The 25052-nt window shown below is 35.8% G+C and overlaps 1 protein-coding gene across 7 annotated transcripts in view; it reads right to left on the bottom strand.

The window, feature by feature from the left end:
* PRKG1 (protein kinase cGMP-dependent 1) overlaps positions 1 to 25052 on the bottom strand; it is a 1402246-nt gene that overhangs the window by 1011397 nt on the left and 365797 nt on the right. For all 7 annotated transcript variants that reach the window (XM_079899910.1, XM_079899911.1, XM_079899912.1 and 4 more), the window contains one exon: positions 11823 to 11989. In XM_079899910.1, coding sequence (XP_079756036.1) covers positions 11823 to 11989 — 167 coding nt within the window. The remainder of the gene's footprint in view (positions 1 to 11822; positions 11990 to 25052) is intronic.

Below are 25052 nucleotides of genomic sequence, written 5' to 3'. Positions count from 1 at the left end.
TAGCTTAAGGCAGTGGTTCTCAAACTTTTATCCTCAAAACCTCTTTGCATTATGAAAAATTACTGAAAACCTCAAAAAGCTTTTGCTTAAATGGGCTGCATTTATCGATATTTATTCCATTAAACCTTAAAACTGAGAATTTTTGTAAATAGTCACTCTCTTGAAAGTAATAAACTTATTACATGTTAAAATATAGTTTTAAATAAAATTAACTACATTTTAAAAACAAAAAATTTAATAGGAACCATCCCACTGTTTTATACTGTTTGGAAATCTAATTGATGTCTGGCTCAATAGAAGATAGCTGCACTTTCTGCTTCTGTATTCAACCTGCTGCTATATCTCACATATCATGTGGCTTCTACAAAACTCTACTGTACACTCATGAGAGAATGAGACAGAAGACAAATAACATGCTCATGTTATTATGAAAATAGGTTTGACCTCAAGGAGCCCCTAAAAGGGTCCACAGACTACACTTTGCCTTAAGGATACTAGTCTGCACAAAGTAGGAAGAAATTTTCAGTTTTCTGTGAGGATTTTTCATGGATAATTTTAAAATATTTATGAACGTTTGTATCTATGATTTACCTACTTAACCTGCGGCATGTAAAACAACTATAATTATAAGAGAACTACTTTCGTCAATCTTCCTCTTATGCTTGGTTTAGTTATAATTCTTGTACCGCCACAATCTGACCTCTTAACTGAGCTTTCAGACGTGTATCCACTGTCATCAACTTGAAATCTCCAGTGGGATGTCTAATAGGCACCTTGACTTCACCTTGTCATAACAGAATTCTTGATTTACTTTCTTAAACACGAACACCTCTCACTTTTTCCCATCTTGGAAAATGGCACCACCATTACCCAACTATTTAAATCAAAAACCTAAAAGTCATTCCTAATTTCTCTTTCTTTCTCACCCATATCACAACTGTGAGCTGCAGAATATACCACACTTCCCGCATCTCCCACACTGCCATCCAAGCCCAAGCCAACATCATAGTTTGCTTAGATTACTGCTATAGCCCCCCAAATGGTATCCCTGTTGCTCCCACCACTTTACAACACATGTTTTCCAACCTCTGATTATTAGTGCCATCCATTTTTTTTTTTTTACCTATTAAACATAAATCAAACCAGGTCCCATCTCAACCTAAACCCCTAAATCTCTTGGAATAAAAAATCAACTACTTATTGGGTACCACATGTGACCTTGCCTCTGCCAACCTTTCCAACCTTAACTCATGCCATTGCCGTCTTTCTGTCTCTAACATTTCCCCACCTTGTAGCTTTACTACTTGCCATTGTCTGACCTCATCTGGAATCCTGTATCCACACTTTTGCGTCTGGCTCCTTCTTGTCATTCAGGTTTCAACTCAAATGTTCCCCTTGCAGCGAAACCTTCCCTGAGCCACCCAATCATTACGACACCCACCTTCATGATTCTCTCTTACATCATCCTGTTGTATCTAATGTATTCATAGCACTGATCACTGTCTGAATGTATTTGCTTGCCTCCATGCTTTTTCTTTGTCCTTTTCCCCTATTACCATCACCAGGATGGAAACTCTAGAAGAGAAGGGGCCGTGTATGTCTTGTTCACTATTACATCCTCAGTGCCCACTGAGATATAGTCAGCATCGAGGAGGTAGTTTTTAGGAATCGAAATTGAGAAATGAATAATCAAATAAATGAATTAGTAAATCATAGTAAGGAAACTATTGAAGAACTTCATTGAAAACTTTCTTTGCTATTCTCAATTGTTGAGGGAAATACAAAGAATTTCATATATTCATGAACTACATTCAGTTAAATCCAAGCTCTGCTTTATCTATAACACCCTTTCTACTTTTGTAGAAACACACCATATGGAGGGAGAGAAAGTATGGTAGTTCAGCAATGCCTGCTATGTATATATGTAACCTAATTCTCAACACAAAGAAAAATCTGCTGAAACATTTTTCCTATTTCATATGCCTTTGACCTTTACAACTGATAAACTTATATAAAAATTCAAATTCATAGGATTAAATGAAATTCCAAAAGTTTCTGTACAAGTCACCTTAATTTGCTTTGAAGAGAATGGTCTGCACAATGGTGCTCAAAAACCTACAAACCAAGTGCTTTTTCTTTGCAGACTAATTTTAAATCACATGAGAGCCTTATCATCAATACTTATCATTAATCTTCTGCTTTTCTTGTAAATTTGATTTTAACCATTTATAGAATCCTATATATGATACTACCACCACCCCATCATCTCCTGGAAGATAAGCCGAACTCTGAGAGTGGATAACTTCATGTAAACTCATGTACATGTACATGGGCACAAAGTACAAATATGTGTGTATTTCCAACAGGGTGAGTCAATACAAATCTTTGCACCAGAAATCTTTTAAATATGGCTTTAATTTGACGGCATGTACCATTATTGAATGAACCATCGGAGAAAGCATAGATCTACCTTAAGAATATGCTGAAGGTATTAAATATTCTAAACCATTATGAAATGCAATTTAATAAAAGAGTAATGTAAAATGATGGTCTATAAACATGAGCCAAATATAAAATGTAACACTGAATTATGTTCTTATAGTCATAAAAATGAGAAAAATTGATGAGTATGTGAATGGCTTTTAATGAAAGTTATTACAATAGGCTATTAACTAAGTTCTACTGGGAATAAATGCTCACTCACTCTCTTCGTTTTACCAGTAGGGAATAAATGATCTTTTAAAGAAGCATACTCGATTTTGAAGGAAAATTTTAAACACTGACTATTAATTACGATTTTATGAAAAATTTTGGTTTCTCTCTGAAAATACACCATTGTGTATTTGTGAAATGGAAAACCACCTTTCATAAGAGTTTGGCCACCTTCACTAGATGCTTTTTCTAATATGGCTTTGCTATTGATAAATTAACAGAGTAACTTGCTTTGATATTGAAAAGTGTACAGAATAACTTAACTCTTCCAGTTAAGTTACACAAGATTGCAAAGAGCAAATAAAAAGTAAATGTTTGGGTTTAAAAGCATTAGCTCAAATATATTCTTATGAATAACTATAAGATAGTTTTGGATACAAAGAAAGCTACTTAATTTGGTAAAGTTGGGCAAATTAGGCAAAAAAATGGTATTAAATAAATCATTAATGTAAATATACTCAGTAACAAGTCCTTGATACTTTAAATATGTATGAAATGTAGATTCTCAGGAATTGATTTTAATACCATTTTAAGTCATCTATCATGATTCTAAATCTGGGCACTTCTGCAGGAGCTTTGGTACAAAAATATTTTCATTTTCATCAGAAAGGAGTTTATGGAAGGGCCTAAATATAAAATATAAAGATCATTATATAAATCTAAATATAAATATCAAAACATAAAGATCAGACTCAGAACGCAACCTTCCAAAGGTACAGTAGTTAAATTCAGATAAAGTATGTGCAATTACAGGCTGCGTTCCTCAAATGCGGAGTCATGGGAGAATTCCAAGAAGGACTTCAGAGACCCATTTCAATCTTTCCTGGAGTGGGGGTGGGTGGACGGTTGCCATGGTAGTCACACCAGGCAGTTTCACTGTGCTGGGAAGTAGCGCCCATCTTCCCTGCCCTTTGAGAGTGTGCCAAAACGATTACTAACCATTCAAGGATTTTTCATTAGAGGGATGGATATTAAAAGCATTAGTCTATCTAGCCCCCCCACAAAAATCACTGAAAATCTTGTTAAAGTCCCTGAAGAAATACATCTGTGAGTTCTTAAAATGAGCCCTCAACAATTTTAGAATCCTGTTTATTGTTGAGCATGCAAACTTCTCAACAGTTCCATGAAAGGATGGCTGAAGTAAATTTCACCTCATTAGCAAGAAATCAATGTGTTCTTACACAATTGTCAAGAAGGTACTAATCCACATTTTCTTTTCATTTTTTCAGCTATGCTGATTTTGGTTTTCATTTTCATCAAAAATATATTTTTAAACTTTCAAATTTGCCATTCTCTCGAAATTGAAGAATGGATATAGTGATATTTTAGCAAAATGAGTCAGCACAGAAGTAAATCCCGTAACTGTTGTGAAGAAGAAAAGATAGTTGTACCTTTTTAACATAATCCATGATCTGTTGTACCAATTTCAGATTAATTTTTTTGAAAAAAATTGATGGCTTTTCAACTATCATCTCAAAAAAATAAGCATAGCAAGTTTTAATTATTTTGGCTTTCAGGAGTCTTCAAAAGTAAGAAAAGCTACACTCTTCACTTTCTTTTTCACCATTAATAATTTAGAAAGAAAATGGAGAACTATACATTAGTATAACCACAACGTGATAAGGCTTATTTTACAAAATCAAACAAGGACTTCAGTATCCAAATCAATATTAAGAATACTATCCTTCAAAATATGTCATTTTTGGATAATGATGTTCTTGATCAAACTTCTTTAATTTTTCTTGAATTATACAAAAAATGTCATTACTTTATAGTGGTACATACACATACACCCTTAGAAACTTTAGCCAAAAAAAATATTAATCACTTACCCCTATTCATCAAATCTGTCACTAAACGGCTTGTGATTATTTCCAAATTAAAATCTACCCTCACAGGGAAAGGAAATCGCTATCATCAAGCATATTCAAAAACATATTTACTGTCCCCTAAGGACAACTTATACAGAATTCTTTAAATATGTTGGAAAAAAAGGACACAGAAGCTAAAATGTACTGCCTTTCCAGCTTCCTGCTTTGAAAGAGACAACACTCCTTTAGATTACAAATGTGGATATAGTCCTTAAAGATAATACCTCACCTGCCTAACCTACTACACACATGCCTTCACGGACACACACATACTCATCCACACATATGTGGGCATGAGAAACACTGCCTTCCAGGATTTCTTACAGAGATACAAAAAGCACAGACCAAGAAGAAGACTGATATATTCGACTACATTAAAATTAGTAACTTCTGTTCCTCAGAAGATACTCACAAAGTAGTAAAACTACAAGCTATATAGATGGGAGAAAAATATTTGCAATGCATGTAATTGACAAGGATTAAACTCCGAAATATGTAAAGTCAACCAACCAACAAAAAAATGGGCAGAAGACTCCAACAGACACTTCATAGAACACAAACTGCATATAAACACACGAAAAGATGCTCAACCTCATTAGTAATCAGGAGCAACATAACTGGAAACAATCCAAGTATAATCAATAGCAGAAAGGATAAAGAAATTGGGTATAAAATAGTGGGAGCTAATATTGAAAAAAAAGTGAAGTAGCAGAAGAATACAGGCAGTATTACTAGATTTACATAATATGAAATACAAAAACATTCCAAAGTAAACATGCACATTGTATCCAGGGGTGGGTTTTTAAGAAGAAACTTTTGGAGGGCGGGGCTCTCATAAGCTAACTTGTAAGGTACTTGTTCAAAGAAAACACAAACTCAGAATCTTGGAGCTTGGGAAAGGGATTAGGAGATGTGTTCAATTCAGCCACAGGGAACCACCCCCCTCCACCCACACAAACTTTATCCAAGCAGATGCTATGTAGTCACTGCTAGAGTGCCTCCTGAGATGGGGTTCTTGCCATGACATCAGGTTGCTTCATCACTTCTAGAACGTATTAATTAGCAGAATATTGATTCTCAAGCAGACCCAGTGTAAGCTTCCCTATAACTTGCATTTTCTTTGGTCATCTAGATTCATGAAGACCAACTCCCTTTTCATGTGAGAGTGTTTTCAGCTTTTAAAAACAGTTATTCTCTCCTCCTGAACCTTTCATCTGTACATGATATGGCAACTTGCTAAAAATAAATGTTATGCTTCCTGCACTCACTCAAGTATATTCAAGTCTTTTTGAAAGGTTGGCACCCCAAAATAAACATGATACCCCATGGGGCATCTAACTGTCTCAGTTCCCTGTCCTTGCCATTAACTCCATAACTAAAATACATTTTAATATTCACATTTAAAACTTCCAGATTCCCTTTGCTTATAAATTTTCTCCAAATAGATATTTTGGTTTTATATAAGCAGTTGTTAAAAAACAAAATTCAACTGAGTAAATTTTAAAGATCTTACTGGTTTTAATTAATGGTTCATGAATTGGGCAGTATTCAATCAAGTAAATACGAAAGAAGTCCTAAAGAGCTGTACAAAATAAAAGGCTTTTATAGGCAGAAGGGAGCAGGAACGAGGAAGTGATATTAGACAAAAAAGTGGATTGGTTATGCCAAGGTCAATTTCCTTTTAGGGGATGTCAGGGGCCTACCAGGCAGATTACCTAACTACTGCTAATTAGGTGACTCCTGATTGACTGGTTTAAGATTCCATTTCTGGGAGAGCCAAAACTATAACTGAGTCTCAATTTGGTGACATGGGGCTTAGCATAAGTGGATGCATTCAGGGCCTGTTGTCTTATTTTTAACACAGCACATCAGCTTGTTCTTTATCATTAACATGATAAGCTTGGTCCTGTAAAAGGACTGCAAAAATAACTTTAAGTGCATTGATATTTTAACTATTCTAACCATAGCTTTCAGATGAACATGAAAAACTCAAAAGGCCAAAAGGCAACACCTGATTTTGGAGAATAAAATGGTCTGTTTCTCATGTTAAATTTACTGAACTAATTCATATGAAAATGCATTCAACTCCCTCATACTCTCAGGTAGTGTTTTGAATGCCAACTGACATGGTGAAGCTCTTCATTAGTGTTCAATTTTACATAAAAATTCCTCTTTGAATGTCAGCTTTCGTATGTTATTTAATCATAAAAACAGTAAAAATGTTTCAGGGGATGGGATGGGGGTGGGAGAGAACTTGCAGTGTGAAGTTGTATAAGTTTACTGTTGATGGTGGGTGGCCAGCATGGTCCATTATCCATGTTGAAGAATAGTGTTGGACATCAGCTCAACAAGCAGACCTGGTATCAACCGACTCGCTGGAAAGGGAAGCAGATGACCAGTCTTCAAAAGACAAAAGGGAAACCTCAGTGCAATAACAACAGAACCTTGAGAGATGATGCGAATAATCACAGATCCCTTAGAATTAGTGTACAAAAGGCCTATTTAAAAAATCACTTGTGTGATGAGTTGAAAGAATTGTTCCTTCTTATGAAAGTATTTTTAAAAAACTGCGAAGAAAACAAAATCAGTGCTATTGATGGTAGACAGAAAAAGATTAAACCAAATCACAGTTATGCTTGCAGAAAGAAAGAAGGAACTAATAAGAGGAGAGGGATGGATATGAGACCATATATAAGGACTTAATAAAAGTCGTTATCATTAACAAGCACCTTGTGAAAAACAGCAACATGATGGTTTCACTTAAAAGTTTAACTTAAAATAGCCAATAATCAAAGAACACTAAACAGGTACTTGCCATTTTCAGAAAACAAAATATAATCTGTCTGCTTCCACAATGAAAGATCACAGGAACTATGATATCTCTAAGCAAATCAACCACTTCAATGGATATAAACTAGACATTTTTCACTACAAAAATATTAGATTCCTAAAGAAGGTGTTTGATTTACATATCCAATTCTCAATCACTAAATGAGAATTTCTTTTGGATGACAGTAGGCAGACGTTTATGTTTATGGAAAAAAAAAGAGGGCAAGAATGTAAAGATATTAACAGGTATTACATCATAATTAAGGCCAATATCTATTGGTTTAAGAAAATAAGCTGTATTCAAGTATTCTGTAAGAGTCATTTATATATTTGAAAACATAATTAAAATATAAATCAAGCCTTAGCAACTTGATCCACTGCTGCCTTAAGTAACTAATACCAAAACAATTCTGATCAAAACTAGAAACTTCCACTAGCCAGTAACTGTAAATAACTGAAAGTCATACAACTCATTTTGCTTGAAAATACATGATATATTTACACTACCTCCAGATGATTTTTCCCCAGTCATCCTAATTAGTAAAGTCTTAACATACGACCATTCTCCTTTGTTAAAACGATGAGAAAATTTGGCATTTAGGTATGCAGTAATACTTGGGACACTGCCCAAGCTAAAACAAAAATCATTAAGGACACAGGTTAAACAAGTATTTTATGAAGAAAACTTCATTTAACTGAAGAGAGACAGGAAAAATTGGACTGATTTTTCATGTTAACTCCTGGGTGTTTTTCTGAACGTTTTGATAATATGCAAGTTTGTGAAAGATCCTCTATAGCCTATTCATCCACTGTTGCTAGGGTATACTCTATAAATATTAATAATGTTCACAGATGAAAAAGAATCCGTCTATATCAAGAAGGGTGCTATCTAAATTTTGAGAAGATTAAATATGTTGATAAAAAACTAAGCAATAAAACATTTCCTCAATTAAAACTTATAAAAGTTTAAATGATGGGTTTTTAAAAATTATTTTGACATGAGAATATTAGCATAAAATCAGCCAAACTTACATGGAACTGATTAGAATTACGGCTTGGGGACAGATCAGCATCAGGTTATAAGATCATGGTCATTTAGTGAGTTTAACTGAAGCAAACAATAGCATCATAGCAAAATCTGTGACTTTGAATACTGGTACCCTGTTTTTAAAAGCATAATTAAGATGACTTGCTATTTAGTCAATCTAGCAGTAAAAAGAAGATAAATAAAATATATTAAAATTAGCTTGATGCAATGGGGAAAAAATTAGTATATTTACCTTTACTTAGGGACATCTGCCACAGGTATTTCTTCTTTATTTTGTTACAAATGTGTTTGTATGTATGAGTGAGTGCATGTGTGCATAAAATCTTTGTTTCCTTCTCTCTTATAAGTCCTTATCATATAACATAAGATGTATTGACTTTATATCATAGTATTTAAGTATTGTTAACTTCACATCATAGTATTTGATTTATGAGGTATTAAGGAGAAGAGTAAACACTACCCACGGGCTTTGCATCCTTTTCTGGGAAAAGGGTTTGTTTGTTTTCATTGTACACAGGATCATTATGTCATGTTAGGCAGAAGTATGACCCTGTTACTGTCTTTACTTGGAGGCTGAGTATGGTTTAAGGAGATGTATATGGGTGCCAAGTTGACAAGGAATGGACCTGTGATGGTTAATTTTCCAGGTCAACTTGCAAACCCATGACATCCAGATATTTGGTCAAACATTACACTAGACATTTCTGTGAAGGTATTTTTTTAGATGGAATTAACGTTTAAATCATTAGTCTTTGAGTTAAAGCAGATTACTTTCTTAATGTCGGTAGACCTCATCCGATCAGTTGAAGGCCTTAACAGAAAAAAGACTGACATCCCCTGAGGAAGGTGAATTCCGCCAGCAGTTGGCTTTCAGACTTGAGCTGTTGCATCAACCTTTCCCTGCGTCTCCAGCCTGCTGGCCTTACCCTGAGGGTTTTGGACTTGCCAGCTTCCACAATCACGGAAGCCAATTCCTTAAAATAAACCTCTCTCTCAGTACCCGGATACACAAACACACACACACCCTATTGGCTCTTTTTCTCTGGAGAACCCTCACTAATACATAGCCCTATAGTTAAGAGCTTGGGTTCTGAATCCAGATTACTTGGGTTCACTCCTAACTCTAAACCAGTTGGGCCTCAGTCTTCTTGTCTATAAAAGGGGATAATAAACATTAGCCCCTAACCTCACGGGATTACTTTGAGAATTAAATAAATTTTATACATGGAAACTGTTTAGAAAAAGCATGCTCTATATGTTGGACACTGAATTCTAAAAACTCAATAAATATTAACTACGATTTCCAAGCTTCTTCTAATATAGCTAGTAAAGTTGCAGTTAGTCTTAGAAAACACAAATGGCGCGAATAAAAAGAATTTTTTAGAAAAAATATACGAGGAAAACTGCAACATACAGGTTTTCAAAATACTCATTTCTTGAATGGAATATCAATAACGAACATTTGAAAATCGCTGAAGTGAAGTACACCCTGCTTTATACAATAGCTGTGTTCTTAAAAACATACCTGCCAATAAAATACATAATCAAATAATATGAAACTATTGATATGTTATAATCTCATAAATACTTTAAACTTGGTTTCTAATTGTTAATAGTTCTTAACATTTTGCCTCTATATTTATATCCTCCACTTGGCCTCTGTATATTTCGTCCATTTCTCTCATCCTTCCACATATACCCTTGCCCTATAATTTCACCTCCTTTCCCTGCAATTCTCTATCAAGTGTATATTGTTTGTGTTTTTGTTTATTGTATTTTGTTTTTGTTGGAAGAAAGCCTAGCCGAACATTTATGTCCTTCTGGCTTGAGGAAAACTTTATAACACTGACACAAAAGCTGAAAACTATAAAGAAATAAAAATGACAGAAATTAATACTTAAATATCAGGTGCCTGATATATGTCAAAAAAGACACAAAGAAAAATTAGTGTAGAAAGAACACTTCTTACATAATGTCAAGTATTTAATGGAAATATTAATACTGATCTTTTCTTCTTATTTATTTACTTTTTAACATCTTTATTGGAGTATAATTGCTTTACGATGGTGTGTCAGTTTCTGCTGTATAACAAAGTGAATCAGCTACGTATATGAATAAAACTGATTGCTACTCTACAATGCTTTACACTTTACATTACACATCCACACAACTTATTCCATACTAACTTCATAACAATCCTACAAAGAAGTTAGAAAGCAAGTTTTTCAGCACAGGCACTAAGGACAGGTAATTCTTTGCTGTGGGTCGCTGCCCTGTTGAGTAGCACCCCTGGTCTTTACCTAATAGATGCTAGGAGACTCCCCCCACTTCCACACTCACTCACATTGCAACAACCAGATGTCTCCAGACATTGCCAAATGTCCCTGGGGAACAGAATCATCACCAGTTGAAAACCACTGCCAGAAAGAAATAGTATCTTCTTTTTTATAAGCCGGGTGAAACTCAGTGAAGTTGATTGACTTGCCCAAATACACCCCTCCTCTGAATGACCTAGAAACTTGACAGTTATAGGACTCTGCCGTGAATGTTCTGGGTAAAACACGAACTGCCATCAGATAAATCGACTGTGATTTTTCTACGCCAACCGCCTTCTGTTACAGACATTTCTGAACTCACTTTCTTCTCCGCTAATTCAGTCATGATTTCTTCATGGCTTCTTTCTTCCTCCAAAAGGAAAACATGCCATCATAAATTTCAAGTTAGAAATACACATTATGAAAATTTACGTAAGCGCAGAACGTATTTATACAGTGCATGCCTCGGGTTTTTTTCAAAGCAGTTTCTACCTTAGTTTGTGCAAGATTTATGAAGCAAGCTATTGCTCTTATTAATCAGGTGGCTAATATACCATCCAACCTTCATGATCTGCCTCTATCAGACACATATGAAACACTGAAAACATTCTCTTTTTATAGAAGCATCATAGCAGGAAACCTAGTCATATACTGGGAGGTAAAAGTAGAGCTGAAGACACTTTGATTATCTGACCAAAAATACTTCCAAGAGACTTGAGCTTTCATTGAAGCTTTGTGAGTTTGCTCAATGAGCTGACAGTGTGTGGTCTTATTCAGTGCAATAAATAGCAATTCTTTCTTTCACGTTATCATCCTTCCCCCAGGTGTGAAAAAATACTAGATTCTCATATTAATAATTCTAAACACAAACACTTCAAATGATTAATCAACCACTAAGCAGTGTCCTACCTCTTTTCAAACTATTTCTCAACAACAACAAAAAGGAAAAACGGAATTGTATCGTGCAATGCATTGCCATCTGTGTGCAGGCTGATAAGACGGAAAGAGAATATTTGAATGTCAGAGGAACATAGTTACAAACCATACCTTCCATGACATACACCAGCGACCCCACATCTCCTTCTTTGATGATGCAGCTGTCTTTGCCGTACTCCACTGGGTACATACAGTCCACAATCTCTTGGATCTGTGACAGCTCCAAGTTCTTCATAAAGTCGTTGTCAAGGATGGCTTCCTTTATAAGATCCTTGGACCTATGGTAAGAGAGGGAAGATTTACTGGCAGAGCTGACAAGCGCTTTCACCGTTTGTGGAGTTGAGCAGAGCCAGACAGCATTCAGGCACACTACAAAGGCATTTTCTTGTTAGGAAGCCGATAGTTTCCTGACAGACCTGAGAACAAAGTAACTCCATGGCAGCAGGAAAGACATTAAGAAATTTTCCTTTAAGTAAAATATCATTTAATGTATATGGGACCGACAAACAAGCAAAACCATACAATTCCATTTTGTTTTACTTATTTGTTTTACTTATTATTATTGTGTTGTGTGTTTTTTTTGCGGTACACGGGCCTCTCACTGTTGTGGCCTCTCCCGTTGCAGAGCACAGGTTCCGGACGCGCAGGCTCAGCGGCCATGGCTCACGGGCCCAGATGCTCCGTGGCATGTGGGATCTTCCCGGACCGGGGCACAAACCCGTGTCCCCTGCATCGGCAGGCGGACTCTCAACCACTGCGCCACCAGGGAAGCCCTTTACTTATTATTATACACAATTTGTTTACTTATTTTTTTGTGTGCCTCTTCCACTAGACTTTATGCTCTGTGAGGGCAGGGATCATTTTTAGCTTTTTCTCTACTATATGCCCAGTGTCTACTACAATGCCAGTTACAGTACAGGTGCTCAAGAAATATGCTGGATTTAAGAAAACAGTAAAGAATTGGATACTTAATTAGCTGTTTGGAAAAACTGGTATAAATGTGACAGTTCTTTCTCCATACCTCATGCTTCTTTAGAGAAGATTTATTTCTTCAAGCAGCTTAAATTGAGGTAACTAGGCAGATAAAACTGTACTGAACAAGATGTTTTAAACACAATATGGTTTACACATGGGATTAAACAGGTAGTCGGCAGGAAAAATATTTACAAATTCTATAATTGGGATTCAGTGGTTAACAGGGAAGTTTTGCAGAACTAGAAATATGGTGATCATTTGATTCTCTGGGATAAGAAGTTTCAAATAAATTCCTAAGGATACAAAACTCAAAGTAAAGAGAAACCGAGAAATATTTTGTCAGGAGTTATACAATCAGAGTACTGTCAGAAAAGTCAGAAACTGGATAAGACAAAAGCAAAGTCCTTAGCAACACAGAGTGTAAGCAACACATTTGGAATTTTATGTTAAAAGTCTTAATTTGAAAAGCATCTGACTACAAGCTGGTCCTTGTTCACATTTGCTTAACGAGTGACTTTCAGGGAAGTGACCTGCAGTAGTGAATACTGACTACGGCATTAGCACTCCTCAGTTCTTCCTGTTTTCTGTTCTAGACCTCAGTCTAACTGATCTAGCCTTCTCACATTATGTTTTGTAATGATTTGATTTTAAGTAGTAAAAAGGTATACATAAAAAATTAAAACAATATAAAATTTATCAACATGAAAAATATACCTAGAACGGACTGTTATGATGCAATTAAATTGTTTATGAAGAGTGTGAACAGCATGGAAAAAATCTTATACTATTTTTAACTGAAAAAGCATGAAACAGATTGTTTTTAGAACACAAAAGCACGTGTGTGTGAAATGTAAAGAAAATAGGCTTTCAAATTAGATATATTTGGGTCCCAATCCTAGTGCTGTTATGTGTTAAAACCTTGAGCAGGTTGTTTTACTTTTCTGAATTTCCACTAACTTGGAAAAAATATCTGCATTACCATGCTCATAGCAGAATTATTTGCAATAGCCAAGACCTGAAAACAACCTATGCATCCACTGATGGATGAATGGATGAAGTAGTTGAGGCATGTATATATAGATATAGATACACAATGGAATATTATTCAGCCATAAAAAATGAGAAAATCCTACCATTTGTAACTACACAGATGAATCTTGAAGGCATTATGCTAAGTGAAATAAATCAGACAGAGAAAGAAAAATACTGTATGATCTCACTCTATGTGGAATCAAATTTTAAAAAAAACTCATAGAAAAAAGAGATCAGACTTGTGGTTACCAGAGGTGGTGTGGCGGGGAGGGGGAAACTGAGGAAGGTAGTCAAAAGGTACAGACTTCCAGTTATAAGATAAATAAGTACTAGTGACATAATGTACAAAATAATGACTATAGTTAACATTACTGTATGATACAAAGGAAAGTTAAGAGAGTAGATCCTAAGAATTTTCATCACAAGGATAATTATTTGAATTTTCTTTTTCTTTTTCTCTATATGAGATGATGGATGTTAACTAAACTTACTGTGATAATCACCTCCCAATATAGGTAAACAAACCATCATGCTGTACACTTCAAATTTATATGGTGATGAATATCAACTATTTCTTAATAAAACTGGAAAAACTATGTGAAGACTGGTAAAAATATAATGTTACTTTGAGTAAATGGTGGGTGAAAAGGTGGTGGTAGTAATTGCAGTTGCAGTAATAGGAAGAATAGTAATAGAGTACACAGTCATGACTTGAAACAGTATCAGAAGGAAATAAAATTCTGGCATTGGTTGCCTTTGTTGACAGAATTATATTTTTTCTTTCTACTTTTCTCTATAAAATTTTCTAGAATGGGCATGCTTTTTTATATGGAAAAAACTCTTTAATTTCAAAGGCAGTTTATTAAAAGTAACTCTGCTATGAGGAAAAATAAAAATAATAATCTATTTCTCATTTAAATAATGAATTAGATACTTAATTTTTTTTTTTTTTTTTTTTTTTTTTTTTTTTTTTTGCGGTACGCGGCCCTCTCACTGTTGTGGCCCCTCCCGTTGCGGAGCACAGGCTGCGGACACTCAGGCTCAGCGGCCATGGCTCACAGGCCCAGCCGCTCCGCGGCATGTAGGGATCTTCCCAGACCGGGGCACGAACCCGTGTCCCCTGCATCGGCAGGCAGACTCTCAACCACTGTGCCACGAGGGAAGCCCTAAATACTCAATATTGGTTGACTGTTATTGTCATATTCAATACTACTCTTTTCAATAGATTCTCTTTCACATGGCCTGTGTCTAAATACTAACGGCAGGAATTTTCACCTGATAAACAGATGGTGATGGATGGCCAGTGGTTAAGAACTTCAGAGTCTTCAGAATAGACTGTACTTAAAAAGTCCTGTTTGTGAGACTTTTACTTTAGTTTGATAGGACTATTTAACTGTATGTTTCTTTTAATTTATTTTTTAATTCTGGCTTGCTAAAACTTTATTTTTCCTGAGGCAAAGAGTTGTTTCCCTTGAGTATTCAACACAAGATGCAAAACTTTGTCCCCATCTATGATTTTCATAAAATCTCCTTCTTTAATTATCTTCACCATTCCTGACCTCGAGAATACCAGTAGCAACTTCATAGTGACCCCTGAGATCTACTGTTCTACTAATGATCTACTTTTCCAAATAACAGGACTTATTTGATCTTTAAGAAATTAATTTTAATCACATTGCATAATATTCTCTTTCCTACAAATTCCTTTATTTTCATTGAGCCAGAGAGTAAGGCCATCAATTGGTTCATATTTTTTAATATAATAAAAACTAGATATTATCAATCCCAGAATACCAACTTGTTCAGCTACAGATGATGATATCTTATCCTTTGGGAAATAATAATAGTGTTCCATTAAAATCTAAGTCCTAGAAATGCTGCAACATTAAAAATAAAGCCCTCTTCCAAGAAGATAATTAGCTACATCCAAAGATAATTGAAGAAAGCCACCTTCTCTCTTCTCATAAACGGTACAACTAACCTGTTTTATAAAGACATCAGAAAAGACAACATAACGCAGTCTTACACAATCCCTTAGAATTTTCCAACTTTTCCAAGTGCTTATCACAAACTGGAGGGGAGGGGGGAATTTCAGGATGCTCTTACTTCTCCAATTTCATTTTTTTGTTTTGTTTTGTTTTGTTTTGCGGTACGCGGGCCCCTCACTGTTGTGGCCTCTCACTGTTGTGGCCTCTCCCGTTGCGGAGCACAGGCTCCGGACGCGCAGGCTCAGCGACCATGGCTCACGGGCCCAGCCGCTCCGTGGCATGTGGGATCTTCCCGGACCAGGGCACGAACCCGTGTCCCCTGCATCGGCAGGTGGACTCCCAACCACTACGCCACCAGGGAAGCCCCAATTTCATTTTAAATGGAGGACATTCAATCTCAAGTCCCTGAAGAAACAAACTGGAGGCTTTCAAACATGCCTTTGTGTTACTTTAAAACAAACTGAGAAATATAGGACCTACGTCTTATCATATATCCCTTCACAGAGATATTGTCCAATGACATTTGCCTCTGAAACATCCCAAATAATCCCTCTCTGCCTTCACAGAGTAATGTAACTCAAAGATGTTCTTGTCAGTGAGTAATATTTAAAGCCCTGCCTCTTCGTGTAATTTTCCTTTAAGTCGTTTCCAATTGAAGGCTCAAAATCTTAGGGCAACTCTCATTAGTGTCCACTTGCTCCAACATTATAAACCATAATCAATCACAGCCTCCACCTAACTCTTCTTGGAATGTTTTCCTTTCCCTAAAGAAACAGTCTAACACACTCACTGTAACTAAGACATGATGCTACATATGCGATCAGTTGCGTTGTGTTATCAGTATGAGAGCTGAGGAAAGCTGCTAGCACAAGTTCCCGAAGGTGGTTAACTGCCCTAACCCCGAGTATATAGCTTAAGAACATTTTGACCTGAAAGGCGTAAGAAGCAAATGCAAAGATCTTGATTTTTTTATCCTTCCTGTCTGCTTCTGTGTACAAATAATCTATTTAAAAAACAAAAACAACTTCTTCTATGCCCCAAATTTGTGACAGTTTAATGCAAACAACCATAAAGGTGACTTGGTTATTTCGAGTTGGCCCTATTGATTTGTCATCATCCAGTTGTCAGTCTCTGAAATATTGGCTATATATAATGGTGCGCTGCTAAATGCACTCTCCAGGAAAAAAAGAAAGCAAGCCCTGGTTTGTAGTGTTTGCCAATTTCCATGGTATAAATACTCCCACTATAGCCAATTTCAAGCTACTAATGTAAAGTCAACCTGCTTGCAAAAAAATCCTGAAAATTTAACAAGCAGTTCTTATATGAGCCAGTACGTTGGCTCCAACACATCAGATATAGATTCTTTTTCTAACACCCTAAGAACTTAGTGTGCCTTAATTTATAAATGCTAAAACTAACATGATGATTCTTTCCTTCCTTAAAAATTTTATTAGGTGGTATAATATCCCCAGATAACTTTATGGCAGGATTAGCTACAGGTCTTCCAAAATTTCAATTTTAAGAAAACGAATTGGAGAGCCCACTTCCCCATTTACTTATTGCAGAGAGAGTTCCTGAATAGACTCAAAGACTAATTGTCTTTCTACACAATCTTAGATAAAAATGGGCAATTCTGAGGTGAGCATAGGGAAATATACAGCTACTTCTCTAACAAGAGAGATGACATTATTCACTATTAATAAACAGAGCCTCATTAGTTTTCTCGACATTAATAAAAGGCTATTCTACATTGTGGTTATCATGTAGTAGCTTGCAATATCTATGTAGCACTAGTGTTATTTCAAGGAGTGGGGAAAGCTTTTTCAGACCAAAGTGTCAGGAAGGCTTCTCTGAGCTGAGGACTGCATGATGATAGGATCCAACCAAGCCAAGATCACGGAGAAGAGCATTCTGGGTAAAAGAAAAAACACATACAAAGGTCCGGAGGTTGGAAGGAACTTGATCTGTCCAATTGGTTCAGGAAGGAGACCTGTGTGGCTGAGGCACAGAGTGAGCTAGAAGGAAAGGGAAAGGAGAATGACATTGCAAAGGGAAGCAGGAATCAGGTCTCATACGGTCTTGAAGGCTGTGGTAAAAGAGTTTTATTTCATTCTAAAGCCTTAAGAATACAGTGAAGTGTTGATTATAAGAAGAGGTATGACTTAAGGTAATATACCTGACATAAAGAATAAATAATATAAATTTACTTTAAAATGTTACTGAGTTCATAGAGGCTTCTGTCATATTTCATCACTTAACAGATACTAAAAGCATCACTTATTATCCTATTAATGAGTTCTTATAATTGAACGTCTCGGGACCACTGTCTCACAACTCTTACATTTACCTGAACTTCAAATCACCGACTGTCATGCAACTCTTGCATGTTAGAAGAGAACACGGTCTCATCTCCAATTTCCAGCTATCTCCAGTGGCCTAAAAGCAATTCACTCTCCCTTCACAGCCTCTCTTTAGATTAGTTTCCCCCTGAGCACATCCCGAGCAATCGTAAATATGCTCAACACAGCCACGCCAGAAATGTGAGAATTAATATCTGATCCCCTCATTCAACAAAGACGGCTAGGCACTTTAAAAACCAGTCAAAATTATTACTAAGAATGAAAATCAGCTAAAGCAATTTAAAAATGGTTTAGGAAATTTCTATAATCAACTTTTTGACTGAAAAAAAAACTCTCACTAAATCTTTCTAGCTCTCAAAGGTCAGTCTTAGGCTCAAATGTCAGGAGAAGCAGTAAATGCACTTTCAAGGTCCTTAATCTACAGTATAGTATCTTCAGTTGGCAGCTCAGAAATCCAAACCCCCATTGGTAATTCATGGCTCTTTTACGCAGATACAGTAATTGCAAGGCCCCTTAAAAGCGTCTAATTCCAGGAGTCACTGTGGCAAGACAACTCCATCTACATACTGTGAAATATTCAATGAATCATCTAGAAATAAGAAAAACTCATGGAGTAGTCCTCTCACTGCCCCAACTGTTGAGATTCTGCCCAAACAGTAGGTCCTATTTCTGGCCTAACAGCTTTCCTGAGTAAACTCTGTAGGTACAGAGCTAAGAAATATCAACCAGCCCACATTTTTTAAAGATAAAATTTAATCCTGCAAAGCTATTGGCCAATTGAGATATTTCCTCAAAACTGAAAATCAGTTTTCAACAGGTTTCAGACGAAATTTTCACATCAACAAACTCTGCTATAGCTATCCCAATCTTACCACAAAAGGTCATGAAGAAATCAAGACTACTTGCAGCGTTCATACCTATAATCAGTATATGATACAAAACATGTGAATCACTGGGACAAAATATATGATAGCAACATAGTTCTTAGGTGGTCAATGATATTAATCTTTTGTCTATTACATGGGTCGCAAATAATTTCCAGTTGCCATTTCTCTTCTAACTTTTTTTCTGTAGTACTAAAATAGATGAGTATCTAAATGAAATTTAGATATTATAACTCTAAAGATAAACAATGATTTGGGTCAAGGAGAAGATGGTTAACCCATGAAGTATTTGTTTGCTGATGTATCACTTAAGCCTTCTTTTTAACTAATACTCGTATCTTATTCTCATTGACTAGGAATGATGCTAAGTAGCTCTTGAAATCACTAGTTACATGTTAACAAATGAAGCAAACTTGTATTAATGAAAGAAAAAGAAGATATTGCTCTTTGTAGGTGTTCATCAACTTCCAAAAAAATCAATATGAAAGTCTCCCATTCAACTACTGCAGTCATTCAGTGCTCCAGAGAGGCACTTACCAGTTACTTCACCCTAGTGAGCCTAACTCAAAACAGAGCAGTCTCCACAAGAGCCCAGATCAAACTCCTGTCCTATAAACTCCTCTCTCATATCACTGAAGAAGAACTGTGGGGTTTCATCAAACTGTAAACAGCTTTCCATGAGAATAATGACCATAAGAATCCCGGGAGAATAAGACTACACACATCACATTCCAGAATGTAAGAACCATGTGGCTGGATCTATTATGAATTAACTCTATTTTTGAAGTTAAAGATCTAACCTGCAAAACAAAAAGAGAGCGATGATGGAGAAGAAAACATTTGGCATATATTTATATGTCTAATTTCAATTCGACATTTCAAAGCAATTTCTTTTTTATCTTTCAAAGCACACAAACAATTGAGATCTCTTAGCATTCATTTGTTCCCAATAAGGTCAACATGGTCACACTATGAACATCCATTAAGTTCCTCATCACCCAGGGTGACCCTGCCTGCGGGGCATAGATTGGGAGCCATGATGTTTTGTCTAGTCCTTTGAAATCCAATAGCTCACGTCATCAGCATGTGTTATGCACTGTCATTTCAATTACTGTAATGGCTTGATTTTAAAATTGATCATTAAAGACATCATTTAAAAAAAATTCTCCTATTCAGTTGCTTTTCAGATTTAATCTCTGAGATAAATTACCTTTCATCTTAAATTGCCTTACATTTGTCTGAATTCAGCATGAGGAAAATAACATGTTTCTCTACCAACCCCCCAAGCCCTAAATGTGTATACTTTCTCTTGGCTGAAAATTATGAGTTGGGTCATTCATCACTTCCTCTAGTGATGCTTCCAGAAAATGAGAGCCAAATTTAGCCTTGTTACAGTGACCTACAGGTCTTAGGAAGGCAGATCTTCTACTTTGATGAACTTGGTTCAATTTCTTCTTCAAACAGCTTAGTTTGCATTAGGCTTTAATACATTAGAATACATTCAATACATTATACTTTGAGTCTGCCTGAAGGGAGATGGCATATATCCTGAAAAATATTTTAAATAACTAAAATTTAAAAACCAAACAATCATGCCCCTAGTTGTGAAAGCTCTGAAGTTTCAAGGCTTCTTAACCAAAGTGAAAAAATTAACCAATAATGACAACATGAGTCATCATCGTAATAGTAGTACTAATACCACTACAACTAATATTTATTAAGGGATTATTCCACGTTCTGCAATGAAAAGCCACCCCTCATGTAAATCTCACAATGACTTGCTAAGTTTGCCATCATGGAACTGAAGCTCAGAGCAGTTATAGAGTCTACCCAATATTGCACAGCCAGTACATGACAAGTAGATGCAAGATTTAAAGATCAACCCGTTTGACTTCCGAGCCACACTCTACTAAACCGTTTGACTTATAAGAACACAATGCTTAACTGTATTCATAATTTGAATAAATTATCCCAATTATAAAATCTAAAAGCAAATATTCTTCTCACTTAACTCTAATTCTGCAAAAGTAAAAATGCTATGCTTGGATAATATGACCTTTTATCTGCAGAGAGCATTTCAGGCTTTCAAAACAATTCCACATCTAACAATTCATTCTATTATTGCCAAAAACCTGTGCAGTAGGTAGAACAGAGGTTACTATTATTCCTATTTGACAGATAAGAAAACAGAGACACAACAGGCTAGATGCTGCCAAGTTCAAGTACGAGATTAAAGCAGAACTCAGGTCTACTGCCTACGAGCATGAAATAAACACTGTTCTGACCTTCCTTCATTACACGCACTTTCATATTTTCTCTGTGTCTCTTGATGCCTTTTTTTCTCTTTGTCTCTCTGTCACTTTGGCTCTGTCTCTCTGTCTTTCACATACCTTTAGCCATTTTAATGTTTAAACTCTCTTGGACAAAGACTCAACAAATCCACTGCACCAGTATCAGCAGGGAACTCTGGCCATCTGACAATAATTCTATGGTTTTAAAAATTCTGTGATGGTTCATTCACAGCGATTCCCTTTCTGATCTAATTCATTCTTCACATTACAGAAGTTTGAGCATGTCTTGTAGCTTTTACAGAGAGATGCCCTCACATAGAAACACCTCTTGAATTCAGCAATGTAATTCAACTTGTTTTGATTCCAGTGTGTTCACAACTTTGTTCTCTCCTCTCTATCTTGAGCACACACCCTTTCTCTCTCTCTCTCCTTTCCTTCCTACAAACCCTGCCTCAGATGGACTTGATATACATATGGAGGGGGGAAAAGTACACAAAAATTTACTATTACTTTGGGTGAATATCTGTATTTGAATTCAGACTAAAAAGGAAGCTCTCATTATGCTTATAGGATAAAAAATATAATATTCTAAGAAAAACTGCAAAGTCACCATTTTGTAACTAATATAATTAATGATCTGTAACATATATATATATTTGAGAAGTCTGAATATAAGAATCTAAACATCAAATGCTTTCTATATATGTATTGATATTTTTAATAGATATCTAAAATATAGAATTTATAAACTTAACAAAACATTAGTATAATGGATTATACATTATGATCTAATGAGTTAGCTATTTTAAATTTTTATTGAAGAAGACAGAGGGGGTAGGATAAAAGAGAGGAAGGGAAGAAGGAAGATAAATAAATGTGATTTTATAACTTGAATCCACTATCTATCATCTTGTACCATGCTGCCCTTTAATGATCTGTCCCTTCCAGTGGCAAATAGTTAATACTCATTGTGTTTCCAACATGACAATTCTAGGTTCAAATTTAACCAATGCACATAAATACAAGCAAAAGTGATTGATGGGTTTAAAATACAACAATAATTATCCACAAAGTGATTTTTTTTCAGTGTTCTTAAAGTCTTTTATTCTATGTAAATATTTTTACAAAATAGGGTAATACTATATAACATGGCTTTTCTCTTAATAGCTTCTAACAAACACTTTTCAAAACCAATAGAAATTTGTCATTATTTGTAAGGAATGTTCCTTTGTGTGAGATGTGCGCTAATCAAACTCCTACTGTTGGAAATTTAGTTTCTTAGCAGTTTTAATGAGCATGCACTTTGATCCTATGATCCTACTTTGAGGAATACATCCCACAAAGGTAAAGCACTGGTTTCTAAAAGTATATCTACAGGGACATTTATTGTAATATTATTGACAATGGAATAATCACTACAAACAACCTGGATGTTCACAAATAGGGGAGTGACTGAATAATTTATAGCACATTTGTACTATGAAATTTTGGACTGCTATTGAGAATGGATCAATATTAATTGTACAAATGACCATGGTAGGGGCTTCCCTGGTGGTGCAGTGGTGGAGAGTCTGCCTGCCGATGCAGGGGACACGGGTTCGTGCCCGGGTCTGGGAAGTTCCCACATGCCGTGGAGCAGCTAGGCCCATGAGCCATGGCCGCTGAGCCTGCGCGTCCGAAGCCTGTGCTCCGCAAAAGGGAGAGGCCACAACAGTGAGAGGCCCGTGTACCACAAAAAAAAAAAAAAAAAAAGACCATGATATATTGTTAAGTGAAAAGTAAATCACAGGCTAATTGTATAAGGTAATTTTTTTTCATTTTTGAATTTTATTAATTTTTTTATACAGCAGGTTATTAGTCATCAATTTTATACACATCAGTGTATACATGTCAATCCCAATTGCCCAATTCATCACACCATCACCACCACCACCCCCACCGCTTTCCCCCCTTGGTGTCCATACGTTTATTCTCTACATCTGTCTCAACTTCTGCCCTGCAAACGAGTTCATCTATACCATTTTTCTAGGTTCCACATACATGCGTTAATATACAATATTTGTTTTTCTCTTTCTGACTTACTTCACTCTGTATGAAAGTTTCTAGATCCATCCACGTCTCAACAAATGAACCAATTTCGTTCTTTTTTATGGCTGAGTAATATTCCATTGTATATATGTCCCACAACTTCTTTATCCATTCGTCTGTCGACGGGCATTTAGGTTGCTTCCATGACCTGGCTATAGTAAATAGTGCTGCAATGAACATTGGGGTGCATGTATCTTTTTGAATTATGGTTTTCTCTGGGTATATGCCCAGTAGTGGGATTGCTGGATCATATGGTAATTCTAGTTTTGGGGTTTTAAGGACTCTCCATACTGTTCTCCATAGTGGCTGTATCAATTTACATTCCCACAAACAGTGCGAGAGAGTTCCCTTTTCTCCACACCCTCTCCAGCATTTGTTGTTTGTAGATTTTCTGATGATGCCCATGCTAACAGGTGTGAGGTGATACCTCACTGTAGTTTAGATTTGCATTTCTCTAATAATTAGTGATGTTGAGCAGCTTTTCATGTGCTTCTTGGCCATCTGTATGTCTTCTTTGGAGAAATGTTTATTTAGGTCTTCTGCCCATTTTTGCATTGGGTTGTTTGTTTTTATAATATTGAGCTGCATGAGCTGTTTATACATTTTGGAGATTAATCCTTTGTCCGTTGCTTTGTTTGCAAATATTTTCTCCCATTCTGAGGGTTGTCTTTTTGTCTTGTTTACGGTTTCCTTTGCTGTGCAAAAGCTTTTAAGTTTCATTAGGTCCCATTTGTTTATTTTTGTTTTTATTTCCATTACTCTAGGAGGTGGATCAAAAAAGATCTTGCTGTGATTTATGTCAAAGAGTGTTCTTCCTATGTTTTCCTCTAAGAGTTTTATAATGTCCGGTCTTACATTTAGGTCTTGAATCCATTTTGAGTTTATTTTTGTGTATGGTGTTAGGGAGTGTTCTAATTTTATTTTTTTTGTTCTTTTTAAAAAATTTTTATTCTAATTTCATTCTTTTATATGTAGCTGTCCAGTTTTCCCAGCACCACTTATTCAAGAGACTGTCTTTTCCCCATTGTATACGCTTGCCTCCTTTGTCATAGATTAGTTGACCATAGGTGCATGGGTTTATCTCTGGGCTTTCTCTCTTGTTCCATTGATCTATGTTTCTGTTTCTGTGCCAGTGCCATATTGTCTTGATTACTGTACCTTTGTAGTATAGTCTGAAGTCAGGGAGTCTGATTCCTCCAGCTCCATTTTTTTCCCTCAAGACTGCTTTGGCTATTCAGGGTCTTTTGTGTCTCTATATAAATTTTAAGATTTTTGGTTCTAGTTCCATAAATAATGCCACTGGTTACTTGATAGGGATTGCACTGAATCGGTAGATTGCTTTGGATAGTATAGTCATTTTCACAATATTGATTCTTCCAATCCAAGAACATGGTATATCCCTCCATCTGCTGGTATCACCTTTAATTTCTTTCATCAGTGTCTTACAGTTTTCTGCATAAAGGTCTTTTGTCTCCCTAGGTAGGTTTATTCCTAGGTACTTTATTATTTTTGTTGCAGAGGTAAATGCGAGTGTTTCCTTAATTTCTCTTTCAGATTTTTCATCATTAGTGTAGAGGAATGCAAGAGATTTCTGTGCATTAATAGTGTATCCTGCAACTTTATCAAATTCATTGATTAGCTCTGGTAGTTTTCTGGTGGCATATATATAGGATTCTCTATATATAGTATCATGTCATCTGCAAACAGTGACATTTTTACCTCT

Source organism: Stenella coeruleoalba (genome assembly GCF_951394435.1).
Source record: "Stenella coeruleoalba genome assembly, chromosome: 16".
Classification (NCBI taxonomy): Eukaryota; Metazoa; Chordata; class Mammalia; order Artiodactyla; family Delphinidae; genus Stenella; species Stenella coeruleoalba.
Note: the sequence above shows the minus strand (reverse complement) of the source record. Positions and strands in the feature narration are given on the sequence as shown.